General features: G+C 36.0%; 1 protein-coding gene and 1 long non-coding RNA gene across 2 annotated transcripts in view; one reads left to right on the top strand and one right to left on the bottom strand.

The window, feature by feature from the left end:
* LOC309660153 overlaps positions 1-27,376 on the bottom strand; it is a 639,313-nt gene that overhangs the window by 252,455 nt on the left and 359,482 nt on the right. The window lies entirely within an intron of this gene.
* Positions 1-27,376, top strand: part of EPHA6 (EPH receptor A6) — an 870,129-nt gene that overhangs the window by 587,045 nt on the left and 255,708 nt on the right. The window contains exons 9-11 of the mRNA XM_082460667.1: positions 11,266-11,374; positions 14,115-14,185; positions 17,951-18,076. Of these exons, the coding sequence (XP_082316793.1) occupies positions 11,266-11,374; positions 14,115-14,185; positions 17,951-18,076 (306 nt within the window). The remainder of the gene's footprint in view (positions 1-11,265; positions 11,375-14,114; positions 14,186-17,950; positions 18,077-27,376) is intronic.

The following is a 27,376-nucleotide window of genomic DNA, read 5'->3' as shown; positions in this document are numbered from 1 at the left end:
TATATATTGAGCTGCACAGTTCTGCAGCATGCTTTCCAGGATAAGCCATGGAAAAAGTATGTTGTACAAAATGAAATAGGTTGTCTAGTTTGTAGAGTTTTGATCAACTGCCTTTTGTCTGCCAAAGAAAATGATTTTAGTTTTGATAAAGTTGATGATTATACAATTCTTTCTGAAGCAGTAGAATGGCCGAATTTTTTGTATCCAGAACTCAATTCTAGTTGTTGAAAATGAAACCCATATCATCAACATATAGGAAGAAGTTTATCTTTCTGTCTACCAAGATGGCACATATGCAGTTTGTCTACAATCAGTATCAAATTGTGAAGATATTGGTTTAAAAGATGAATAAATAAAATACAATGCCTGTTTATATTACATGAAATTGTGAATGGGTATGTCAGGAAAACTTTCCCCTTTAGTTCACCATTCTTTTAGAGTGGCATTTACTTTCATTTTTCTGGAATCATAATACTAAGCCTCAGTTTTAAGTTAACTTGATCCTCTAGGCAATGAATTAAAAACTTAATGAAAGATATATATGCAAAGCAAACAGTCTTATTTTCTTGAAAATAATAACATTAAATAGTCGAGTAATACTGTGCCCCAAACCCTCTTGCTTCTAATACAAAATATTTAACTTGGAGACCTCACTCATCGTTTAAGGGAAAGCATAACATAAATAATTGAGGGACTCTGAGAAAATTGAATCGAGCCATAGTTCTGTAGGACTATAGGTTGGCCCTTTTTAAAATAGGGTTGATTCTCCTTGAATCTTTCCAGAACCAATTACAGTGATTGGTTAAAGGTTGAGGTAAATAGTTTGGTGGTATTCAGAACAGGCTTCAAACTGTTTCAAACAATGATCCAAAAACTTGCCCTACAACTTATTTGCTTTCAGGGGATGATCAAATGAGTTCTGGCATAAGGGGTAACAAGTCCCTGTTAGATGCCTGGGATCTAAATTACTTTGGACACCGTGCTTGGGTCCATAAAACTGAGAGAAATTACACTCCCACCCCAACATTGCTGGTTTCTGTGCTTTCACAAAGACTTCTACTGAAGCCATATAAGGGACAACTGTAGCCTCAAATCTGCTTTATCATTAACTGAGAAAATTAAGTAAAGGTCTTCCACAGGAATTTGTTTAGCTCCAGATTTGGTAGTAATGAGTTTATAATTAGATGGGTTTAAATTGGGCAGATTCTTCCACAATCTGATTTTAACATGCTGTCACGCTAAACTTGCCAGAAATGTCAGTTCATTTGTTTTTATTTTTGGTTTGTTTGTTTTTACATCCATGCAATTTTTATTAAATCAGTGCATGAGATCCATTAAATATACGCTAGACAGGACTGATTTCCCCCTGAATCTATTAAGAAAAAAAAAAAAAAAAAAGGAATCTCTTCAGGCAGAGCATTTGATATTCTTTGTAAAACAAAAGGTTATTTTATAAAGGTAACTGCCCCCCATCCCATTTCACCTTATCCTTCCTATCCTATCCATCTCATTGTGGGGACAAACATACTCAGGAGGCTGTGTTCAACATCAAACTTTTAAAAAAAAATAGTAAATGGAGATAGAAAACATCCAGCTGAAGCAACATAATAAACAATGAGAAATTATTAGTACCTAGTTTGGAAATATAAAGACCCACTTACCCTCCTGTCCCCTCATATTAGGATATGCATGTGGTAAAATACAACCAAACTCTTTCCTCTTTGGTTCATTATATTAAATAGGACTATCAGTTTCAAGTAACAAAACCCCAACTGGCTTAATAAAAATTGGGACTTTATTGCTTTCTGTAACCAAAGTCAAGGAGTAGCATGAGATTCAGGCCAAATACAGGCTCTCCAACTATGTTCTCAATACTTTCTTGGTCTCAGTTCTGCTTTCTTCTCTGTTGGATTTATCTTCAGGCAAGTCCTTCCCATATATATACATGAGTTTATATCTCCAGTAAAAATGGCAATTCTGATGAAACTCACATCTCCATCAACTCTACCTCTGAACCTGAGTATGAATGGTAACCTGAGAAAAACATAAGCATGATGTCAATTTAAATTTTCATGATCCATCCCTTGCCTCTCTCTCTCCAACCTCCTATTCAGCCTCTTGATCTGTGTCTCAGACATCCCAAAGTACACAGAAACAACAACTCAAGATGGTGAGCTATTTTGTGTCTCCATGTTTATGATGTCATTTCTTCAAACTAGAATGTCCCAATATCTACTCATCACCTTGGTGACTTGCAGATTTATTCTAATCATTCTAGCTTTAGCTTAGGAATCACCTCCTTTATAAACCTTCCTTCACTTCTTCCCATCAAGGTTATTACTCTCCTACTCTTCCCTCATTACCTTCACATGTACCTCCATTTTAGCAACAATTTTATTATATTACAATTAAGGCTTACATCTCTAACCCCTTCGCTAAAGAGAAACTACTATGAAGACAGGAAAATATGCTTTAGGTTTGTCTCCCCAATCCTTATATCATAGTGTTTAGCACATTCTAAATGATTAATATTTTTGTTGTTTTTGAATGAATAATGCGTCAGTAAAGAGGATCTCCTCAAGCAAATCTATAGACCTTTTTCTAAGTAATCAATCTGTGTTTCTTATCAGGATTTTTTCTTTAAATATTTTTATGAAAAATAGATCCTAAATAAATCTTTTATTTTATAAGCCTATGAAATTTGTGATCTCTATACATTTAATTACAAACCTACTTAACCTCAAATCACACTAACCTTTATATTAAAAGCTATAACCTCAAGTGCATATATATGCCTAGCAATATGTAAATACCCACTATTATGATTATGATACTTGTTGAATAGTGTTTGAAATTGAACATAATAGGTTCCAGATCAGTATTCCAGGGAATTTATGAAATTTGTAAGGAAATTCCGTTGTACACTGGATCTTTAAAGAAAATGATGAAATATGTACTTTGGCAACATGAGTATTTCAATTGCAAAAAAAAAATGTTATCAAAGATCTATCTCAACTGCCAGTAACTATATGAAGTATAGACAATTACAAATTAAACTCTTGACATTTAGAATGTTAACAGTAGTCCCAGGTGTTTAAATGCCTCAATCTCTTTTCTTTGTTCTTTGATATTTGTCACATGAAGCCTACCTGTAGCAAGGCATGTTGACCATTTATTAATGCAGACAAAAATCTCTTTAAAAAAAGAAAAAGACAAGTGTTTCATCATGCTACACTACCTGCCTCTGCTTCTGCCTCTCCATCAAGTTGTACCAAACTCACATTTTCCAATTATCCCTGTTTCATTTGGCATTTTTATCTGACAAGTAAATTAAGGTCATCAAGAAGAGTGAATCTTGAAGTCTTCTGTGTCCCAGTGTAGCCACAGTTTGAAGTACTGAATTGCATTGTTTCTGGAGAAATGACAGAGCAGTGGAGGAAAGCGCGGATGTGAAATAATTTTCTGAAAAAGTGTAATCCCAGCTAAGGGTCTTTACTTCAACAGAAATGATTCATGAGGTTTGTTTCCATCCAGCTGAGAAGAGAATTCAGTAACTGGCTTACTAGAGTGTATCAGAGAGTTTCTTGCTATTTTCTCTCTCTATCTGACTATCTCTCTCTCTCTCTCTCTCTCTCTCTCTCTCTCTCTCTCTCTCGTATACCAGTCTTAGGGATATTTTTCCTTTTGGTAGATGGCACCAAATGTTGAATGAATATAAAAGAAACATGTTAGTACAATCTCAGGCAATACCTCTTCCTCTAAATAGCTACTTCATTCAAACCCTAGGCTGGGATATTTGAATAAAGAAGTTTATTCACACTATTTTCTATTAATTTATCTTTGAACATATTAAATGCCAAAATACAAAAGTGTAGGGGAATTTTTTGTGTCACTAGAACATTTTTAAGCATTAATATTACCAAACAAATCATACATGAAAACTTTTTATAGTCAGAGATGTTTAATCCTTACATCTAGAATGTGTTCTTTATCTCTTCTTCATGAAAATATGCATTTATTAATCCCTATACTGTGTAAGGCACTGTGCTAATCCCATGGGATACAGAAAGGAGAATGATATTATTTCTGCCCTCAAGAAGCTTGACATAGTTGAAATGGGCCAAAAAATGGAAATCTTCAGAAAATGAATCATTTTTGATAGTTGAAGTTTTCAGACAGAGGTTTGGTCTTTAAAGTATTATTTTTATAATTTTTAAATATTTTGAATATTTTTCTAATAATGCATCCACAAACTCCTGTCCTTTTATATAAAATATCTTGAACATATCTCAGCATTTTTTAATGGACCTTGAATGATCATGTTAATGCATTGAGTTCTAACATAGTGAGTCCTTTGGTGCTCCTTGAATTTTATGGGGCTATTTGATCCTCAGCTCCTGCCTCCAGAGTAGTATATATTTTGGAATTTTATGTCAGATTTTCAGGTTTCCCAATTGTTCTTTCAGTCAGCCTAGCAGTGTGCACTTCCATTCAATTCCCTCTCTTCAGGTATCTACTTTGTGAACTTGGAAATCAATAAACATGTCTGAAGTAAGAGTGTGAGGCACTGAAGCTGTTTTATGAGTAAACTCTGCGTCCTTTAGTATGTGAACATCTGTCAGATGTTTCTTCAGAGGCTCTTTATGTCTGTCTTGTTTGCCACTGCTCCACCGCATTCCACATAATTGAACTCGCCATCTAGCTGAATTCAAATACATGTGATAAAATGAGTATCTGAACTAAGAAAATAGCTGTGGGGATAGGAGGGAATGGGAATCAATTAAGAAATACTTTAAAAAAAAAAAAAAAAAGAAATACTTTAAAATGTAGGAATGACAGGATTGATGATCTGATGATCTGCCTGCATTATGTGAGGGCTGAGTCCAAAGTTTCAGTCTTGGACATCTCTAAGAATGGTATACTTACTGCGATGGGAGGATTTTACTCTCTAGGCAATAGGAAAGTCTGAGGTTTCTTTTGTTTTGTTTTTTTAATTTTTAAATCATTTTATTTGCTGAGTATTTTTAAGTATTATTTTGAAGTATAATTATCTGGCCACATAATGTGGGATGGATTAGGAAGAGACACTGTGGAAAGTCAGTCTAATAGAAAATTATAAAAGTAGCTTAATCACATGAGGCTGAAGTCTTAGAGGCAGTGCCAGTGGTAATAAAAACAAGACAACATAAGACATAATAATGATTTGACTTTGGACCTGGAGTTGTAGGGAAAGGTAAAATCAAAGATGACCTCACGTTTCAAGTCCAGGTGGCCGAGAGAACAACACCATCTACAAAATCACAAGATTATCTTCACTAGGAGAACTATTTCTTCAGTTTTCATTCCTATCTCACACCCTTATGTCTACATGACCGTACAGTGGTGAGATTTTACAGACTCATGAGTCTCCATTGTATATTGCTACATCTTTATATATATATATGCCGCATTTCGTAAGGTTAAACCAATCCTGATTGCAATATATACCCTGAGAGGGGAATTGTTTTCCTGAAAAAAATAGTGCTAAGGATTTCCTGTATCGATCGTCAACAAACCTTAAGGTTAATTTACTGGGTGCTTTCCATTCGTTACTTTGTTGGGATTTCTGCTGTGTTTAAAAAAATCATTTGGTAAAGTGTTGAGATAACAGTATTTGAAATTTTGACATTTCATCTAAAATTGGGAGTCATAAATAAAACATGTGAATATGAAACAAATTTATTTCACTGGGGCAACATTTTGAGAAATGCTTTATTCAAAAAAATCATGTAAAGGTTGTCTTCCATTACTCTAAGAAGATGTTAAAACAGAAAAGAGTTAACTTTAACAAGCTATTGCATAGAAAATGACACAGAATACAAATAACAGATTTTACTTTGAAATGTAAATATAAACTAGAATAATCTTGATTACAGGGAGACAAAATCATATGCCTCCATAGAAGAAAATTCTTTGGTTAAAAATAGCCAAATTGCTTTTCCCTCATACTTCCCTTAAGGCATGAAATCTATTTTTTTAAGTATTTGGATTCCGAGTAAAGAACTTCACTTTTTTCTCTTTAAATAGCAATAACTAAAGCAAACCTCACTTAATAATGTCATCCTGATTTATGCCAGGCATTGGGTAGGTGCTAAGTCCTTGCTCAGTAACAAATTTGCAACTCTTTTTGGGTAATTGCTTCCTCTTAAGGAAGTATGCTTCTTTCCAAACCATAGAATGAAATGTATCATTTTAATATACTTATCTTTTTCTAAGACTATAACCTCATTCCATTAAGCAAAGGAACATTCCCAATCACCTAGTCACAATTAAATTTTATTTCTTACCATAGATTATTGTGTTTCTTATTGTGTTACTTCTGAAGGACAGGTTTGCTCTGTATACACATTTCTCCTACAAAACTAATTAGAAATAAGCAAGCTTCTTCTCAGGATTGAAAACATGAATAGGTGGTACTATAGACAAGTTTTCACAACAGAGGAATTTGTAGCTATACTATAATTTTATGGAATCCACTTGGTAGATGATTTTATGGTTTATTTGTCTAAGTGTCTGTTTACATTAATGAAGTCTTTGAGACCTCTAAACAAGGAACAACTCCTCACTGTCTCCCTCCTCCTCTTCCTTTTCCTTCCCCTCCTCCTCCTCCTACTCCTTCATCCAACACATCATATTTCCAAACTCCCACTCTGCTGCCTCACTGCCAAAGGCTGTTTATCCTCTTCCAGAGTACCTTGCAGTTTCTCTTTTGTAACAGTTCTTAGACTCGTAATTATTTGCTCATTGTTTATCTTCCCCACTGGACGGTAAATCCAGGAGGACAGTCTTTATTGTTTACCACTGTATCCCTAGAGTCCATCTCAGTGCCTGCCATGTAATAGGTGCTCAATAAACATTTATTGAATGAACTAATAAATTCTTAACCTTGGATTCACATTTATAAACTTAATCTACTCAACTTGATCAAATGTAGAAGTCTGTACTTTCTTGTAGTCCCTGCCTTCCAGGAAGCATTATCTCCAATAATACAGAAAAATTAGAGTCCTCTGATTAAAATAGTGTTGGATAGACTTACTTCATATACATAATGTTACTACCTTCAAGGTAAATCTCTACATATCAAGTGGAAGGCAAGAATATGGATTACCCTAGGTTAATCTGACCTGTTTTATACGAGAATCATCCAATGCACACAATCATTCAATCCAGTCACACAAACAAATATTTATTGAGCTACTACCATGTATCAAGCTCTGTAGGTCAAATACTGTATTAGATTCCTAGGGTTACTGTAACAAATTACCACATATAGTGGCTTAAAACAGGAAATTCGTTCTCTCACAGTTATGGAAGCCAGAAGCAGAAGCATACTCTCCCTTAAGGCTCTAGGAGAGAATCCTTCCTTGCTTCTCCCACTGTCTGGTGGCTCCAGGCATTCCTTGGCTTGTGGCTGCATAACTCTAGTCTCTGTCTCTGGCCTTCTCCTCTTTATTTTCTCTTCTCCTGTCTCTTATAAGGACCCTTTTCATGGATTTGGGCCCACCCAGTTGATCCAGGATGATTGAGGTCCTCAGTTACACCTACAAATTCCTTTTGGGGGAGGGGAAGGAGGAGAGGATGTCTTCATTCAACATATTATAGATACTATAGTGAATAAAGTCCCTGCAACAGAATTTGCAATCTAACAGAAAGACAGATTACCAAAAAAAGGTAATTTCAATAAAACATGATAGAAATTTATGGATAAAAGTAGTACAAGGGTCTATGGGAACATATATCTAGGGACCTAACAAAATCTAAACAACCAGAAAATGATGTGATGTTCATGTAGGAGGATTGATTAGGAATTGACCGTGAAAGTCCAGCACATTGAAGGAACTCGCAGAAATTTAGCATGGAGATTTAGCATAGAGAATGATGAGAGATGAATTTAGCATAGAGAATGATGAGAGATGAATCTGGAGATATATGCTAGAGCCATTTGTAGAGAGCCTTGTTAACAAAGTTAAGGGCTTTGGACTTTATCCTGAGATAAAGTCAGAGCCCTGTGTTTGGCTACATTAATATGATAAAAAGGCAGAAATTATCCCTACCCGGACCAAGAGCTGAAGCACAGGTCCTATGAATTCCTCTTATTTCCGTCTGGCAAATCTTGTTCTTCCCAGTATTTGATTGCAGCCTTAGTGAATAACACAATATCATAGTAAAATTGCTCTGAAGGATTGTGTTAAGAATATTTAATTCAACATTCTCATTTTTACAGACATGAAACCAAGGTCAAGCAAGGCTATGATGGTTCTAGAACACACAAAAGAGCCCCAAGCCAGTTATTCTGTTAGTGTAAATGGTGGTGCAAAATAGTGGCAATAGTATGGGCTTGGAGATTGATAAATCAGGGTTGGGTGGCCAGCTTTCTTGTGTACAAGACGTGTGACCTTAGGCAAGTAATATAACCACTTAAACTAGGAATAATAATAGTACCTACCTATTAAGATGTGCAGATAAATTTGATAATGAATTTGAAGCACTAAGCATACTGCTAGAGGATAGTTTACTATTGAGTACATATGGCTATTGTTGATGATGATGATGAGATTCATAATGTTTTCATAATCAACCCATCCCCATCATCCATAGAATTTTACTATCAGTATAATAGTACATCACATTATATACTCTTATTTTCAAATGACTTATTTTCAAATATATATATATATATATATATATATATATATATAAAATATTCTCCACAGAGGAGTGTTTAGAATTCCTAGTACAGATGTTTAAGAAACAATTATGCAGAAATATACATTTTTCAAACTGTCACAACTTAATACTGTTATCCTATTAAAGTTTTAATTGAAGCAAAGTTCATAAATATGTAATCACAAGGGTGAAAAAGAAGATATATTAGTAGTACTGGCATTTTACTGAGCAATTATTTAAATTAAAAAACACAATTTTCTATAATGAGGTAATCTGATTTTCCAAAGGCACCCAATTACATAATCATCTCCACCATCTGAACTTTGAATACATGGTGTCAATAAATCACTTGCTACCTGGCTACCATGAAAATACATGCTCCAGGTTTAAAACTCTTGAACTATATATTTTACAAATACACCAGTTGGTAAGTAAATAATGTTTTCTTTTTAAATGCTACCTCCTTTATCTTCAAAAAGTTAATGTTTTCTATAACATCTACTCCTTACAATTTATTATTCAATAATTTTCAATGAGAAAATGTGACATTTTAAAGCACACATTAATTCCCATGGTATCAGTGTTATTTTGAAGATTAGGAAATCCAGTGAGGACCTAATAAAAAACCTTCAGTACATTATTTATTGGATAAGATTCAACTATTTAACTTGTCTCTACACAGATTGTGAGCTACAACTCAACACTGAAATAGATTGCCTGAAAATATCTTGATTAAATCATAGTGACTAAGGTCTAATTCCAAGGTTTAGTAAATTTCTTACTAAAACCTGAACATAAATGACTTTTGTTTTTATTTACATTTAGATTTCTTAAAAAGCCTCCTAAATGCTTGACTGGTTTCTTACTGACTCAACAATAGCATTTAAGGTTTAGATATTCTCTAGTAGATATGTCATTTTTATGAGAAAGTTATTACTCTGGCTATGAATTTGCACATAGTTTACCCCGTACTTGATTCCCAGAAAAAGAGCTACTTCTACGGAAAGTACCCAGGTTTAATAAATTTAAATTATTATGGTAGAGAATTAAGTGGTTTGCTTTTCAGTTATATTCTTTCTTTGATTCAGTTTGCTGCTTTCAACTGATTAGATTAATCGTTTTTTATAGTAATCTAAATAAAAATCAAGCTTTATTTAAGTTAAGGGATATTGGAGGCACTGATTGATTTAATGTTTTAGAATATTGATAATTAACTGAATTATTATTGCAAGTTATAGCATAGGAAGGAGAAATGAAACAAATATGTAAAGCCTGAATTCTGGTGACAGTCATGCGTGAGCTGGATCAAGTTCTTTAACTTCACTGAGCTTCAGTTTCCTTACCTCTATTATTAAGCAATTACCCATATGCTGTCCAATAAAATTGTATCTCATTAAAACTTCAGTAATACAGAGAATGAAAAGTGCTAATGAATTAATTGAACTAAGATATTTTAAAAGATTCCTGGAAGGTTAGTGAAACACGCAGCCCTTGCAGTTTTGACACAGTTTTGTAAGTGAGAGAAGTAATATGCTGTTACCATACATAATCTATACTTTTCCTCAAACAGGGAAGCTTTTAAATGCCATTTTTTTAATGACTGCTAGTCAAACATCTAAGCAACTACTATGTATATCCTTGTGCTCTAGAGTTGGGAATTCATAACTTTGATGTTTGAATTAAGCTCTATGAAATATAAAGAAGTTTGTTCTTAAGTTGTGCAATAATAGCCTTTTCACTTTGTGAAAACAGACATCAAAACAGTCTGTAAAGCCTGGTCTGTTGGTGTATGGTCAGGCCACTCAAGATGGCTCTCCTCTTGCCCTCTGTCCACCCACTGCTCGACCAGCCCATGCTTCACCTACACCCTACTCACATGACTATACAATCCTCTTAATTATAGGGTTTAATCAGTAACTGCCTACATGCTTGCCACCTGTACCAGTTGCTGGTTTCCCTGGTAACTGATGAGCCCACCTAAAGTCAATTCCCCCTATAAATGGTAGCTCCACCCCACCCCCATAGTGAAGACTGCTGCTGTGTCCTGCCTGCTCTCTGCTGTCCGTGATGGGGTGTCGCTCCAGGACTTACAGACTTGTAAGAATCCCTAACCAATAAACCGTCGCTGTCTCTGTCACTGTCTTCTGGCTCTTTCTTTTGTCTCTCAGCTGGGCAATTACAAGGTTTGCAGGCCTGCAGGGTATAGCCCAAGAGTTGGCAAAAGTGTTCAAGGAAATAATTTAGCAATTATGTAAACAAAATCCTTTAGTCCGTCTGCTGAATTAATTTTGCAAACCTACTTAATCTTAAAAAGAGGGGTACTAGGAATCCATCTGCTTTCTTGGTATTTTTGCAAAAAAGAAGAAAGGGTTATGTGGTGGGTTATGACCTCAGTCTTCAGCACTCATTTGGGGTTTGCATCTTGCGTGCCAAATAAAGGGCAAATGTGGTGGGATTTTTGGGTATGCATTACCATATTTTCAAGCATATACTAAGTTGTAAAACAATTTGGTAGTGAAATGTCACCCAGGGAAATGTTAATATCGTACTGTGTTTCAGCTTCTGACATGGCAGCAGAACAAGGGCAGATTCTCGTGATAGCCACGGCGGCCGTGGGAGGATTCACTCTCCTCGTCATTCTTACTTTGTTCTTCTTAATCACTGGCAGGTAACTGAATTATACCAGAGTATTTCCAAGATTTGTGAATAGCCATTTTTCTTATACACTGTCTGTTCAAGGGCTTTTAAACTTAAAGCATACATGTGAGAAAAAGGGGTCAAGGCAGATTCCACTCTGACAGTGAACTCTGTGTGGCAATAGAACCACCATGGCAAGTTCTCTGTGTCAACAGTTCCCTGAATATGGAAGCAACCAAAGATTTGATAAAAACACTTTGAAAACAATGAGTGATAAAATCCTACTTAATAAGTTATGTCTGCGTTTTTCCTTTACTGCAATCAAATTATACCATTAAAGGGATTTTGCTTGGAAAAAAAAATAATTCAACAGAGAAACTGAACAATTTATATAAAGTGTTTTATAAACTTAATATTATAGAAATGTTTTATTTTATCCATTAAATATTGAAAGGGTCTATATTAGAACTATATTAATGGTTGTATAAATCAAGTTATTTTTCCACCTAAGAGTAATATGGATGAAAATTTAAAATAACAATAAATTTAATGTAGCAAAAGACCTAGACTTGAATCCCAACTAGCTGGTCAAAGTGCTTCATCCATCTAAACCTTAGATTTCTATTTTTACACAGTTTGGTGTCACAAAGCATTAAAATGCTTTATTGATTTTTAAACATATTAGATTGTTTCCATGAGCCAGTTACTGACAATGCAGAGATGTGAATGAAGATAATGTGTATGAAATTATTTAAAAGAATAAGTGTCAGTTCTTATTGAGCCCTTGATATTTGGCCCAGACTTTTGTCAGAAATTGTGAAGTCTTCAGATCATATTTTCACTCCTACAAGGGGAAAATATTCCATCTAAATTATCAATAGTGGCACAAAATACCTTGAGAGTTTTCCTGATACAGCAAAATATCAGTGTCATGATTTAAAACTGTAATAAGAATGCCAGTGAAACAATACACATCCTTACTGACTCCAGCTAAAGTACACCAACTCTACTGGGAAACCCTGATTATTTGATGATGCACAGAAATTACCTTCAGAGCCAGTAGTTCAGCAAACTATGAACACCCTTTGCTTTATTCATTTTTAAAACTCTTACATACCAATATTTTATTAAAAATCATTACAGAATTATAGAGGATATGCATATATGAAAAAATATTATCTGAAATTTTGACAGCAGACTAGAAGTATAGATCAATAAACTGACAATTACTTAGGCACTTATCAAGTGTGGGTCCCTGAGGAAATGTAACTGCTACCTGTTAAGAGTGTATCAGATTTAGTTGTAACAAATCTACTTTATAGGATTTATCAAGGAACAAAGAAACACGAGGATATTCTAATGTGGTTAAGTTGAAATGGTGACTTCCTTATGAAATTAATTGAAAAAGGGGCACATTTACCCCTATGTTCACTTAAAATTTTCAGGTGTATTAATAGACATAGCATGACTCTTGCAATTAATAGTGTCTCAGAGTTCATTTAAATAGCAGTGTCATATTTATTGTCAATTTTAAAGAATGCCTCTAAATTCATAATGGAAATTGATTCAAATTATATTTTATTTAATAGTGATTCAACATGTAGCAAAATTGGTTCTGATTTTTAAGTTATATTTTATGTATTTGTAGAATATGAGCTAAGCCCTTATTTCCTCATAGAGTATTTCAGCAAACAGTGATTTAAATAGCACGTACACATGTAGAAAAACATTTCATTAAAATATCAGAAAATACTGCCTTTACACATAAATATGACAAAAGAAGACTTTACAGTCATTGTAGGCTAAATAAAATTGGCTAATAAACCTAAGAGTTGGGCTTGACTGTTATCTTTATTTGGGATTCCTGAAGCAGAATTTGAATACCATTTTTAAAAAGATTTAATAATAACCAAAAAAATTGAAAGTTGAAAATAATTTAGTACAATTTCCATGTTTGCCAAATTTATGTGACATCAGAAACTGCCTTAACATTCTACATACTGGAAAAAAACAAGTTCAATTACATAAGATAAAATAATTCATTCTGGAGCATCTCTTAAGCACTATGCTAGGGAAGCATTCACTGGAAATTATTCTATGAAAATTGTAAGACGTATCTGAATAAATACGCAATTTGTCAATAGGATCTGAGACCAAATTCACACTGAAAGATTGGGTTGTGCACCACAGATGTATTCTGTTTAACCATTTGGAATTAGCAACTTGATGAGCTGTCAGATAATATGGATGTTGCCGAATTTTTCACGTTGAAGAAGTCATAGGAGATAAGCACCTGCCCGTTCTTCAGAGCGTGATTCTTCCGAGAAAGAACAGAACATGCCTCCACCACATTTGTAATATTAAAAAAAGAAAATGCGGTTTAGCACTGAAACTGGAAGACAGTTGTCTAAATTTCTGTGATTCTGAATCAAAAACAATTTTTCCATTGTGACTTTTAATGCATTTCATCGACTCTAGCTATTAGAGACCATATAAGGAAAGACATGATGGTTATTGCTTGTTATTAAATATTTTCTAAGCTTCCTATCATTTGGATCAATCAATCCACTTGAGAGTATTTTATTCCTATCTGGGGCTAATTTTGATGTATTAAAAAAAAACCTTTTATGGAATATTTTCACATGTTATAAATATGTTCTTAAAAGTGGTCTTTATGATAACTTTCACCTATGGGTGATAAGTATTTTAATTAATATTGGTTCTTATCCAGCATAAATACTAAAATAAGATTCTATTTACCTTTTTTAAAGGTGTCAATGGTATATAAAGGCCAAAATGAAGTCAGAAGAGAAGAGAAGAAAGGACTTACAGAATGGGCATTGTAAGTAGTTCAGTGACTGTCTTCCATGATTTTCTACTGTTCTAGCACTTCAAGAGTTCATTTTAAACATGTATCCATGAATTGTGAAAGCCAAAGAAATTCAGTTCCAACCTTTCAGCATTAAGAATTTTCATCTGGTTTCTAGGTCGGCTGGTGGAAATTGCACCTGCTTCTCATTAAATGATATTACCTTTTTCCTAATTCTGCTTGCTGGAAAACACAACAGACTGAATATGCTAAAAATACAAGATGACTAATTATATCTAGTTATTTACCATTCACAATGGCTCCAAAACATTAGTTGGTTTTATTTAGTGGAGCATTAGCCATAGAAATATTAAGGAATTCTTACTCCCTCTTATAGGGACTCTCATTTAACATATAACAAATCAATTTACAATTCATTAACACTAAAAAAGAAAATCAGCTCTTTAACTCTTAGAATATGTATGAAATCCTTGAGCTGACTACAAGGTTATATTCATTTGAAGGATCTCTTCCCAAGCAAGCTATAATTACCACTATAGTTGGTTTGATAATTGCCACCATCTCCTCCCCAACACCGACCTCCACCTCCACCTCCAAATTGCAAACTACTTTGTCAAGACAGATTCTCTGGCATGAGATGCTGAATTAACAAGAAAGGGATGTTCTCTAATTAACCACAGTATAGAGATAATATGTGAGGCAAGTTGTTTAACTATTTAAACTCATCTTCTATTTCAAATTGAGCTCAAGTTATAAGGGACTTTTCAATCTATATTACCCTCCAGCTAACGGAAAGGATTTAAGTGAGGAAATTATAAACTAGAGAGATGCTTTAGGGCTATTTTTAAGGCTCATGTGATTTCTCAGAGAGAGGTCTGAGGACAAGCTGCATTAGAATGTTTCGCCCTTACTCACCAAAGTTCAGACTCAGAAGGTCCAGGGTAGGGCTAAGACATAAGCGTTTTCAGAAAGCTCTCCTAGGTGGTTCTTTTCACCAAGAGTTTGAGGCTCACTGCCCTGGCAGGGAAGGGAGAGCTGAGACAGCTGATACCAGACAAAGGATGAGCTGAAAATAATGTAGACAGAGGCAGAAACCTGGATCTAGACACCTGGACCAATGACTTAAGCTGAGCAACCCTAAGATTCACTGCGGTGAATTCAGTACTGAACTGCAAAAGAAAAAGATGCTCCTGAGGTATTTATTACCTGTTTTCCAACTAGCAGTTTAGCATAAACTAAACCAGATGGGCCCAGCAAGAAGCAATGAAAATAACCTGAGGCAGCCAAGGTACAATAGAAGAAAGATAACAAACAGATGTTTAAAAAGACATGAATAAGTAGTAACCAGATATTCAAAATTGAAACTAAGTTTGGGGTTTTTTTTCCTATACTACATATATTGTAAAAAAAAAAAAAAAAAAAAAAAAGTGATACTAACTAATCAGTTTATTCTGTAGAAATGTATATCACTTTAAATTATTGAATGGTTAAATGTTAAAACCATGTATGAGTTAATAAATGGCATCTGTTACCTGTGCATAAAGTAATGTTATCAACATGATACTACTAATCATCTCATAGTAGCCTTTGAAATTCTAGTATTCAATCTGAAATCACAACTCCTACTGTTACAAAAATATTGTTAAGAATATGAACTAGAGGTACAAAAGATCTGTTCTTGTTTCCTCCGATCTAAAGTCAAATTCTTGAGTTTGAGAAGTCAAGAAAAGCATAGCATTTCAGAATCAGTCAGATCTCTCTAGAAATATGATTTACTGGTGCTCTTTTGGGAAGTACTAATCTTCTCTTATCCAGTACTAGAAGACAGGAGGCAAAAAGTAATGAAAGAAGACAACAGGCATAGAAGAACTCATGAAGCAAATTACTGCCAATAATGGGCATTTCATCACCTCCTCTAAACTCATTTTATTACCTTTTGTTTGTTTGCTTTTGAGATATTCTTGCAAGAACATGTTTCTAAGGAGACCTAGGCAATGCTTAATTCAGGGTGTTGTGTGGTTTTCAAAATCTAAGAAGCAACAAAACCAGATATAATTTACTGTGCCACAAATTTAGCATTGATCTTTTAATCCTTACAAATTCGTATTCAGTAAAGGTTTGCTGTGTGTTTATTGCCTATAAATCTATACCTCAGGTATTTGGAAAGAGGCAAAGATGTATAAGAAATGATCTCCTGTCCTCCAGGAGCTAGCAACCTGATGTGGAAAACAGAAACCAGTGAGCAAAACAGAGGAATATCCACAGGCAGTCTGTGACTACTTTACATACTGAAGGAGTTGCAAATTAATATGCAGCCAGACATCCAATTTTCTAGCCCCCTAGCCACCCCTATTCATCTTCCTAACTGCCCGTGGGCTGTGAGCATCCACCAGAGAAAGAGGAGCAGCTACATCTGGTCAGTGACCAGATTTGGACCTTTGATTCTTATCCTCCCCTCCAGGGTAGACAGTGGGTCCTTTCCAGGACAATGTGCAATTTGGCCATGGAAGCAGCTACAAGAACACAGGGCAGGGCCGTTTCCATAGCGTAGTGGTCCTCCCTGTCACTGTGCCGTGGAGTCTGTGCTTTACTGCCTAAGAGTTTCTGGAAGGGGAGAGACCACAGGACTGGGACATGAGTTCAGGAAAACCTAGTGCCTTAGAGTACAGGAGGGACTCTAAGGGGCTTGTTTTTTTGGGGGGGTGGGGGGAGAAGGTTTATGCTTTGTTTTCCCCATGTCCTGAGCTAGATCAAATGTAAAATATATGGGTACTAGTGGCTAAGTGAGCTGATTAAACGTTTTACAGAAATATAAAAATATGTCTTATGGAACTTGTCAGCTCACTCTCTCTGAAATTACCAGGTCATTTTACATCAAGAGTTAGGTAAATGAAATTTTGATTCCAAGTATTCAAAGCTTTAATGGGGTGGCAAGTGGGTGGGGGTAAGACAAAAATAGAAAAGAGAATTGAATTTAAGTAACTAACAAGAATGCTTACATCATAAAAACAAACAACCCGATTAATAAATGGGCAGAGGAGCTAAATAGACATTTTTGTAAAGAAGGCATACAGATGGGCAATAGACACATGAAAAGATGCTCAACATCACTAATCATCAAGGAAATGAAAATCAAACCCACAATGAGGTATCACCTTACACATGTCAGAATGGTTATTATCAAAGAGACAACAAAGAACCAAGTGTTGGCAAGGATGTGGAGAAGAGGGAACCCTCATGCACTGTTGGCAGGAATGTAAATTGGTACAGCCACTTTGAAAAACAGTATGGAGGTTCCTCAAAAAACTAAAAATAGAACTACTATGCAATCCAACAATTCCAATTCTGGATATTTTCCTGAAGAAAACAAAAACACATATATGTATGCATATGGCTGATTCACTTTGTTGTACAGCAGAAACTAACACAACATTGTAAAGCAATTATACTCCAATAGATAAGAGGTACAAACTTCCAGTTATTAAATAAGTCTTGGGTGTGTAATGTACAGTACAGGGAACATAGTCAATAAAATTTTAAAAGCTTTGTATGGTGGCAGATGGTAACTAGACTTATCGTGGTGATCATTTTGTAATGTACAAAAATATCGAATCACTATGTTGTACACCTGAAACTAACATAATATTGTGAGTCATTTATAGTTCAGTTAAAAAAAAGAATAACTACTTTAGAACGTCACTCCTCATTTCAAATATTCACAAGATGTGTGATTACTAGAATACCCTTGAACTAATTAAGTCTTTTATTTTGTTGCAGTACACTTCCCAGGAATTAAAACTTACATAGATCCAGATACATATGAAGACCCATCCCTAGCAGTCCATGAATTTGCAAAGGAGATCGATCCCTCAAGAATACGCATTGAGAGAGTCATTGGGGCAGGTAAACATAAAGTCTACACTTTTGAAGTTACGATTCCTTAATGGTTTTGTAACTGGTTTATCAACATACTATTTTAAATCTTAGCAGTTTTAGTCACTGAAAAATTTTTAAAAATGAGAAGTAAAATTATTTTGTATATATGATGTTATTGTTTTAAAAAGTATTGCAAGTGCCCAAATTTAGTTTCCAAACAATGAGAAAATCCACAAAAATTATTTTTAACATCCTGTAGTCATCCTTTCAGTACTGAGATAAATTACAATGAAACTAGAGTGATTCAGGAATTTATTTTGGAAATGCAACTTCAGGAGTTTGTCATAGGTTATTACAGATTTACTTAAAACCCAACATCTATAGACATATGCTATAATTAGTATTCACAGTGATGACCTTGAGGTCCTGCAAGATCCAGAAGTGTTCTGAGACTCACTGAGTATAAAATTAGGTTCAATATAGTTTTGTGTTGTTTTGTTTTTTTAAGATTTTTAGAAATTTCATGTAATGTCTGAAACATTTATATTAACATATTTCCATACAAATAACCCAAAGAAAGTTTAGTATTAGTTGGGTTTTTTGTTTGTTTGTTGTTTTACACTGCAGGTTCTTATTAGTCATCAATTTTATACACATCAGTGTATACATGTCAGTCCCAATCACCCAATTCAGCACACCGCCATCTCCACCCCACCACGGTTTCCCCCCCTTGGTGTCCATACGTTTGTTCTCTACATCTGTGTCTCAACTTCTGCCCTGCAAACCAGTTCATCTGTACCATTTTTCTAGGTTCCACATACATGAGTTAATATACGATATTTGTTTTTCTCTTTCTTACTTACTTCACTCTGTATGACAGTCTCTAGGTCCATCCACATCTCAACAAATGACTCAATTTCGTTCCTTTTTATGGCTGAGTAATATTCCATTGTATATATGTACCACTTCTTCTTTAGCCATTCGTCTGTCGATGGGCATTTAGGTTGCTTCCATGACCTGGCTATTGTAAATAGTGTTGCAATGAACATTGGGGTGCATGTGTCTTTTTGATTTATGGTTTTCTCAGGGTATATGCCCATTAGTGGGATTGCTGGATCGTATGGTAATTCTATTTTTAGTTTTTTAAGGAACCTCCATACTGTTCTCTATAGTGGCTGTATCAATTTCCATTCCCACCAACAGTGCAAGAGGGTTCCCTTTTCTCCACACCCTCTCCAATATTTGTTGTTTGTGATTTTCTGGTGATGCCCATTCTAACTGGTGTGAGGTGATACCTCATTGTAGTTTTGATTTGCATTTCTCTAATAATTAGTGATGTTGAGCAGCTTTTCATGTGCTTCGTGGCCATCTGTATGTCTTCTTTGGAGAAATGTCTATTTAGGTCTTCTGCCCATTTTTGGATTGGGGTGTTTCTTTCTTTAATATTGAGCTGCATGAGCTGTTTATATATTTTGGAGATTAATCCTTTGTCCGTTGATTCGTTTGCAAATATTTTCTCCCATTCTGAGGGTTGTCATTTTGTCTTGTTTATGTTTTCCTTTGCTGTGCAAAAGCTTTGAAGTTTCAGTAGGTCCCATTTGTTTATTTTTGTTTTTATTTCCATTACTCTAGGAGGTGGATCAAAAAAGATCTTGCTGTGATTTATGTCAAAGAGTGTTCTTCCTATGTTTTCCTCTAAGAGTTTTATAGTGTCCAGTCTTACATTTAGGTCTCTAATCCATTTTGAATTTATTTTTGTGTATGGTGTTAGGGAGTGTTCTAATTTCATTCTTTTACATATAGCTGTCCAGTTTTCCCAGCACCACTTATTGAAGAGACTGTCTTTTCTCCATTGTATATCTTTGCCTCCTTTGTCATAGATTAGTTGACCATAGGTGCGTGGGTTAATCTCTGGGCTTTCTATCTTGTTCCATTGATCTATGTTTCTGTTTTTGTGCCAGTGCCATATTGTCTTGATTACTGTAGCTTTGTAGTATAGTCTGAAGTCAGGAAGTCTGATTCCTCCAGCTCCGTTTTTTTCCCGCATGACTGCTTTGGCTCTTCGGGGTCTTTTGTGTCTGCATACAAATTTTAAGATGATTTGTTCTAGCTCCGTAAAAAATGCCATTGGTAATTTGATAGGGATTGCACTGAATCTGTAGATTGCTTTGGGTACTATAGTCATTTTCACAATATTGATTCTTCCAATCCAAGAACATGGTATATCTCTCCATCTGTTGGTATATCATCTTTAATTTCTTTCATCAGTGTCTTATAGTTTTCTGCATACAGGTCTTTTGTCTCCCTAGGTAGGTTTATTCCTAGGTATTTTATTCGTTTTGTTGCAATGGTAAATGGGAGTGTTTCCTTAATTTCACTTTCAGATTTTTCATCATTAGTGTATAGGAATGCAAGAGATTTCTGTGCATTAATTTTGTATCCTGCAACATTACCAAATTCATTGATGAGCTCTACTGGTTTTCTGGTGGCATTTTTAGGATTCTCTATGTATAGTATCATGTCATCAGCAAACAGTGACAGTTTTACTTCTTCTTTTCCAATTTGTATTCCTTTTATTTCTTTTTCTTCTCTGATTACCATGGCTAGGACTTCCAAAACTATGTTGAATAATAGTGGTGAGAGTGGACATCCTTGTCTCGTTCCTGATCTTAGAGGAAATGCTTTCAGTTTTTCACCATTGAGAATGATGTTTGCTGTGGGTTTGTCGTATATGGCCTTTATTATGTTGAAGTAGTTTCCCTCTGTGCCCACTTTCTGGAGAGTTTTTATCATAAATGGGTGTTGAATCTTGTCAAAAGCTTTTTCTGCATCTATTGAGAGGATCATATGGTTTTTATTCTTCAATTTGTTGATATGGTATATCACATTGATTGATTTGCATATATTGAAGAATTCTTGCATCCCTGGGATAAACCCCACTTGATCATGGTGTATGATCCTTTTAATGTGTTGTTGGATTCTGTTTGCTAGTGTTTTGTTGAGGATTTTTGCATCTATATTTATCAGTGATATTGGTCTGTAATTTTCTTTTTTTGTAGTATCTTTGTCTGGTTTTGCTATCAGGGTGATAGTGGCCTCATAGAATGAGTTTGGGAGTGTTCCTTCCTCTGCAATTTTTTGGAAGAGTTTGAGAAGGATGGGTGTTAGCTCTTCTTTAAATGTTTGATAGAATTCACCTGTGAAGCCATCTGGTCGTGGACTTTTGTTTGTTGGAAGATTTTTATTCACAGTTTCAATTTCCTTACTTGTGATTGGTCTGTTCATATTTTCTGTTTCTTCCTGGTTCAGTCTTGGAAGATTATACCTTTCTAAGAATTTGTCCATTTCTTCCAGGTTGTCCATTTTATTGGCATAAAGTTGCTTATAGTAGTCTCTTAGGATGTTTTGTATTTCTGCAGTGTCTGTTGTAACTTCTCCTTTTTCATTTCTAATTTTATTGATTTGAGTCCTCTCCCTCTTTTTCTTGATGAGTCTGGCTAATGGTTTATCAATGTTGTTTATCTTCTCAAAGAACCAGCTTTTAGTTTTATTGATCTTTGCTATTGTTTTCTTTGTTTCTATTTCATTTATTTCTGCTCTGATCTTTATGATTTCTTTCCTTCTGCTAACTTTGGGTTTTGTTTGTTCTTCTTTCTCTAGTTCCTTTAGGTGTAAGGTTAGATTGTTTACTTGAGATTTTTCTTTTTTCTTGAGGTAGGCTTGTATAGCTATAAACTTCCCTCTTAGAACTGCTTTTGCTGCATCCCATAGGTTTTGGATTGTCATGTTTTCATTTTCATTTGTCTCTAGGTATTTTTTGATTTCTTCTTTGATTTCTTCAGTGATCTCTTGGTTATTTAGTAACGTATTGTTTAGCCTCCATGTGTTTGTGTTTTTTACGCTTTTTTCCCGGAAATTCATTTCTAATCTCATAGCATTGTGGTCAGAAAAGGTGCTTGATATGATTTCAATTTTCTTAAATTTACTGAGGCTTGATTTGGTACCCAAGATGTGATCTATCCTGGAGAATGTTCCATGCGCACTTAAGAAGAACGTGTGATCTGCTGCTTTTGGATGGAATGTCCTATAAATATCAATTAAATCTATCTGGTCTATTGTGTCATTTAAAGCTTCTGTTTCCTTATTTATTTTCATTTTGGATGATCTGTCCATTGGTGTAAGTGAGGTGTTAAAGTCCCCCACTATTATTGTGTTACTGTTGATTTCCTCTTTTATAGCTGTTAGCAGTTGCCTTATGTATTGAGGGGCTCCTATGTTGGGTGCATATATACTTATAATTGTTATATCTTCTTCTTGGATTGATCCCTTGATCATTACGTAGTGTCCTTCCTTGTCTCTTGTAACATTCTTTATTTTAAAGTCTATTTTATCTGATATGAGTATAGCTACTCCAGCTTTCTTTTGATTTCCATTTGCATGGAATATCTTTTTCCATCCCCTCACTTTCAGTCTGTATGTGTCCCTAGGTCTGAAGTGGGTCTCTTGTAGACACCATATATATGGGTCTTGTTTTTGTATCCATTCAGCAAGCCTGTGTCTTTTGGTTGGAGCGTTTAATCCATTCACGTTTAAGGTAATTATCGATATGTATGTTCCTATGACCATTTTCTTAATTGTTTTGGATTTGTTTTTGTAGGTCCTTTTCTTCTCTTGTGTTTCCCACCTAGAGAAGTTCCTTTAGCATTTGTTGTAGAGCGGGTTTGGTGGTGCTGAATTCTCTTAGCTTTTGCTTGTCTGTAAAGCTTTTGATTTCTCCATCAAATCTGAATGAGATCCTTGCTGGGTAGAGTAATCTTGGTTGTAGGTTCTTCCCTTTCATCACTTGAAGTATATCATGCCACTCCCTTCTGGCTTGTAGAGTTTCTGCTGAGAAATCAGCTTTTAACCTTATGGTAGTTCCCTTTTGTGTTATTTTTCATTTTTCCCTTGCTTCTTTCAATAATTTTTGTTTGTCTTTAATTTTTGCCAATTTGATTACTATGTGTCTCGGCGTGTTTCTCCTTGGGTTTATCCTGTATGGGACTCACTGTGCTTCCTGGACTTGTGTGGCTATTTCCCTTCCCATGTTAGGGAAGTTTTCGACTATAATCTCTTCAAATATTTTCTCTGGTCCTTTCTCTCTCTCTTCTCCTTCTGGGACCCCTGTAATGCAAATGTTGTTGTGTTTAATGTTGTCCCAGAGGTCTCTTAGGATGTCTTCATTTCTTTCTATTCTTTTTTCTTTATTCTCTTCTGCAGCAGTGAATTCCACCATTCTGTCTTCCAGGTCACTTATCCGTTCTTCTGCCTCAGTTATTCTGCTATTGATTCCTTCTAGTGTATTTTTCATTTCAATTATTGTATTGTTCATCTCTGTTTGTTTGTTCTTTCATTCTTCTAGGTCTTTGTTAAACATTTCTTGCATCTTCTCGATCTTTGCCTCCATTCTTTTTCCGAGGTCCTGGATCATCTTCACTATCATTATTCTGAATTCTTTTTCTGGAATGTTGCCTCTCTCCACTTCATTCAGTTGTTTTTCTGGGGTTTTATCTTGTTCCTTCATCTGGTATATAGCCCTCTGCCTTTTCATCTTGTCTATCTTTCTGTGAATGTGGTTTTTGTTCCACAGGCTGCAGGATTGTAGTTCTTCTTGCTTCTGCTGTCTGCCCTCTGGTAGATGAGGCTATCTAAGAGTCTTGATGGGAGGGACTGTTGGTAGGTAGAGCTGACTGTTGCTCTTGTGGGCAGAGCTCAGTAAAACTTTAATCTACTTGACTGTTGATGGATGGGGCTGGGTTCCCTCCCTGTTGGTTGTTTGGCCTGAGGCAACCCAACACTGGAGCCTACCTGGGCTCTTTGGTGGGGCTAATGACAGACTCTGGGAGGGCTCACGCCAAGGAGTACTTCCCAGAACTTCTGCTGCCAGTGTCCTTGTCCCCACGGTGAGCCACAGCCACCCCCACCTCTGCCGGAGACCCTCCACCACTAGCAGGTAGGTCTGGTTCAGTCTCCCCTGGGGTCACTGCTCCTTCCCCTGGGTCCTGATGCACACACTACTTTTTGTGTGCCCTCCAAGAGTGGAGTCTCTGTTTCCCCCAGTCCTGTTGAAGTCCTGCAATCAATTCCCACTGGGCTTCAAAGTCTGATTCTCTAGGAACTCCTCCTTCCGTTGCCGGCCCCCCAGGTTGGGAAGCCTGACATGGGGCTCAGAACCTTCACTCCAGTGGGTGGACTTCTGTGTTGTAAGTGTTCTCCAGTCTGTGAGTCAGCCACCCACCAGTTATGGGATTTGATTTTACTCTGATTGCGCCCCCTACTACCGTCTCATTGTGGCTTCTCCTTTGTCCTTGGATGTGGGGTATCTTTTTTGGTGAGTTCCAGTGTCTTCCTGTCAATGATTGTTCAGCAGCTAGTTGTGATTCTGGTGTTCTCGCAAGAGGGAGTGAGAGCAAGTCCTTCTACTCTGCCATCTTGGTTCCTCTCTCCTCAATATAGTTTTATATCACTTTAATGGAAACTAATAATTTCCCTATGTAGAATATTCAAATACTCAGAACACTATATTATTCAATTATTCTGGATAAGTACAAATTTATTATGAATCAGCCCGCAAGAATTTCTTCTGTACATTACTTAGGGCACAGGCCAAGTCAATATAACAAGGAGACCCCAGAATATAATTGTGTTCCTCTTGCAAGTCCTTGACCCAAGGTGAGTAATCCATGCTGGCAGAGGAGCTCTCATCCAGAAGGTCTTGAAAGGACCCAAGTTCCTTCTACTCTTTGCTCTGCCTTCCCCTAGCATGTTATCCTCTGAATGGTCAAAGCTGGTCACCAGCACATCTACCTTTTGGTCTATGAGAAGGAAAAGGAAAGAGTTTGGGCTCTTTGTCTTTGCCTTTAGGGCAATTAGCTTTGTCTTTAAGGCAATAACCTGAAATTGCAAACATGTCTATTCACATCTCAATGGTCCAAATGCAGTCACGTGGAGAGAGTTAAATGCAAGAGATTTTGGAAATATAATTTCTGACTGGGCAGCCATGCATGCAGCTAAAAAGGGGAGGGGAATGTGCTACTAAATAGAGAAGGAAGCCTGAATCCTGAAGGGGAGTGTTGTCCTCCTCTACATGCTGGATATCTGTGTAATCCTTTAGAGAGAGCAGAACATACCATTCCAGCTGGATATCATGTCTTTGCAGACACCAAAAGGCTTTCTTCCTTTCAAAACTCTCCTTCGCCAGAAAGACTGGCTACGTAATTTGCAGGGACCAGTGCAAAATGAAAATGTAGAGTTCCTTGTTAAAAAGACTATTAAGAATTTCAAGCCAGTGACAACAGAGCATTAAACAGCAGAGCACTCTAAACTCAGGGCGCTGGGTGACTACACCCAAGAAGCTGACTATTTCACAGAGAGCTAGCACTACACTGAGAATTCCAGGAAATTTGGAGAGAGCCCTTCCTTATGTCATTTCACTCCTTATGCACCATGGATCATCTCATCTCCTCTGTGGCCTATTTTCCCTCTGAAAGCTGACACAAGGGTCCTATACACTTAAATCTTAATGCTCACAGCCAAAGAGGTTGTCTTATCAGAAAGATTGAGGACCTGGAATGGAACCAGATTCTCTATTCTCTTCTGCTGAACATAAAGTACGTCAAAGGCATTAAAGGCGTAATTGAAAAGAGTGATTGCATTATACCCATTTAGTTTGGGGGTTCTTTTTCTTAAGACAGCAAGGAATAGAAAAGAGAGGAGGTTGAGTAATTCCATTTCACCCTATATTTGGCTTTCTTCCTCTGGCCCCTGAGAAAACAGTGGTATGACCTTTCATACTGCATTGTTCCATACTCACGTAGGTACAGGAGAAGTATTTCTTGTTGTAGACTTTTGTGCATATTTTAAACACCAATGTCTGAAATCTGTTGAGAGAGAAAAAGCAAGTATCTGAGGTGTGCGAAGTGTCAACTGAAAAAAAAAAAAACAACTACACAATTTAAAAACTGCGAGTTGAGTTCATTCATTGTCTTACTGAGGACTATTCTCTGGGAAACAGCCTCTCAGATAGCTCTGAGAAACTGTTCCAAAGAGGTAAGGGGGGATTTGGCAAGTGGGATACGTGCAACCAAGCACACATCTCACATCTCGGTAGAAGGTTGCAGCTAGTCATAGTCATGAGGGAGGAACAGATATCTTAGTTAATGGTTTTAGTGCTTTTCTAAGTATGGGAAGGTACAAGAATCCAGGTTCATAAAAAATTTCTCCAGAAAATATCTAACTAGCTGAAGACTTGTTCTGCCAGTTTTCCCAGAACACAGAGTGCCTTCATTCCTGATTTCTGCCCTGACCTCCTTTCAGGGTGTATTAAAGGTCAGTGGCTGCAGTGGCTAATAACTCAGTCCTTATAGAGCTGGATGGCTAGTGCTAGTGACATTCTTTAGTTAGCAAAACAAATAAATTCAGTTTATCTTTAGTGTTTGGGTTTTTTTAACCAAAATATAATTTTATCCTGAAAAAAAGTATGACAGATATTGCCAAAGCAAAAAATAACTATTAAAGAGACTATTTTAATATCACGGCCTCCCTACTCTGTCTAAACTCTAGTATGTCATAATGGGATTCCTTTTATTTGGCAAAGATAGAAGATGTATAGGTGTATAGGATTAACATCAGTGTCCCTTTTATAATTATTCATCTTTGACTATTTCAGCTTTCAAACAATATGCTAAGTGATCTTTTACTATCTTCAGAAAAATCATAAAAATAAAAATGCTTTATGAGAAAAAGCTATTGTAATATAACTTCCCTCTTTGTGCCCCTGGCCTGTACTACTCTATTGTTACTTAACCCCGTTAGGTCATGTTCCTAAAGCTCAGCAGCAGTGTGAAAAAAACATTGTTCAGTCAAACGAAGGAATTAATAGAGTTTTCTAAAATCCATGACATTGTAAGGGAGGAAAAACTTTCCTCTACCCTTCTAGGGTCTTTTGGCTGGTCTGTTAATTAAACTGGCGTAAGACAGATTAACAGGAGGAAAAAATCTAATTATGTACTACAGGAGCCCCACAAAGACAATGAGAGGCTCTCACTGACAGGCAGGCAACTGAAGCTTATATGCCATTTTGAGCTGAGAAGAAAGGGGTGGGGTTTGGGGTTTCAGAAGGAAGGAAGACAATTCATAGGAGGATAGGAAGAGCAAATGTTTGGTAAGCAAATGTTTGCCAAGCCTTACTGAGACAATGGGGCACAGACGAATTTGATCTCAAGGCCCTGCCCCCCGCCCCCTGCAAGCTTAGGCACCTAGCTCTTAGTCTTTGTAATTATCTTTGAT

The sequence above is a fragment of the Balaenoptera physalus genome (genome assembly GCF_965194825.1).
Source record: "Balaenoptera physalus genome assembly, chromosome: 4".
NCBI lineage: Eukaryota > Metazoa > Chordata > Mammalia > Artiodactyla > Balaenopteridae > Balaenoptera > Balaenoptera physalus.
The sequence above is the reverse complement of the archived record's forward strand: the minus strand, read 5'-3'. Positions and strand labels throughout refer to the sequence as shown.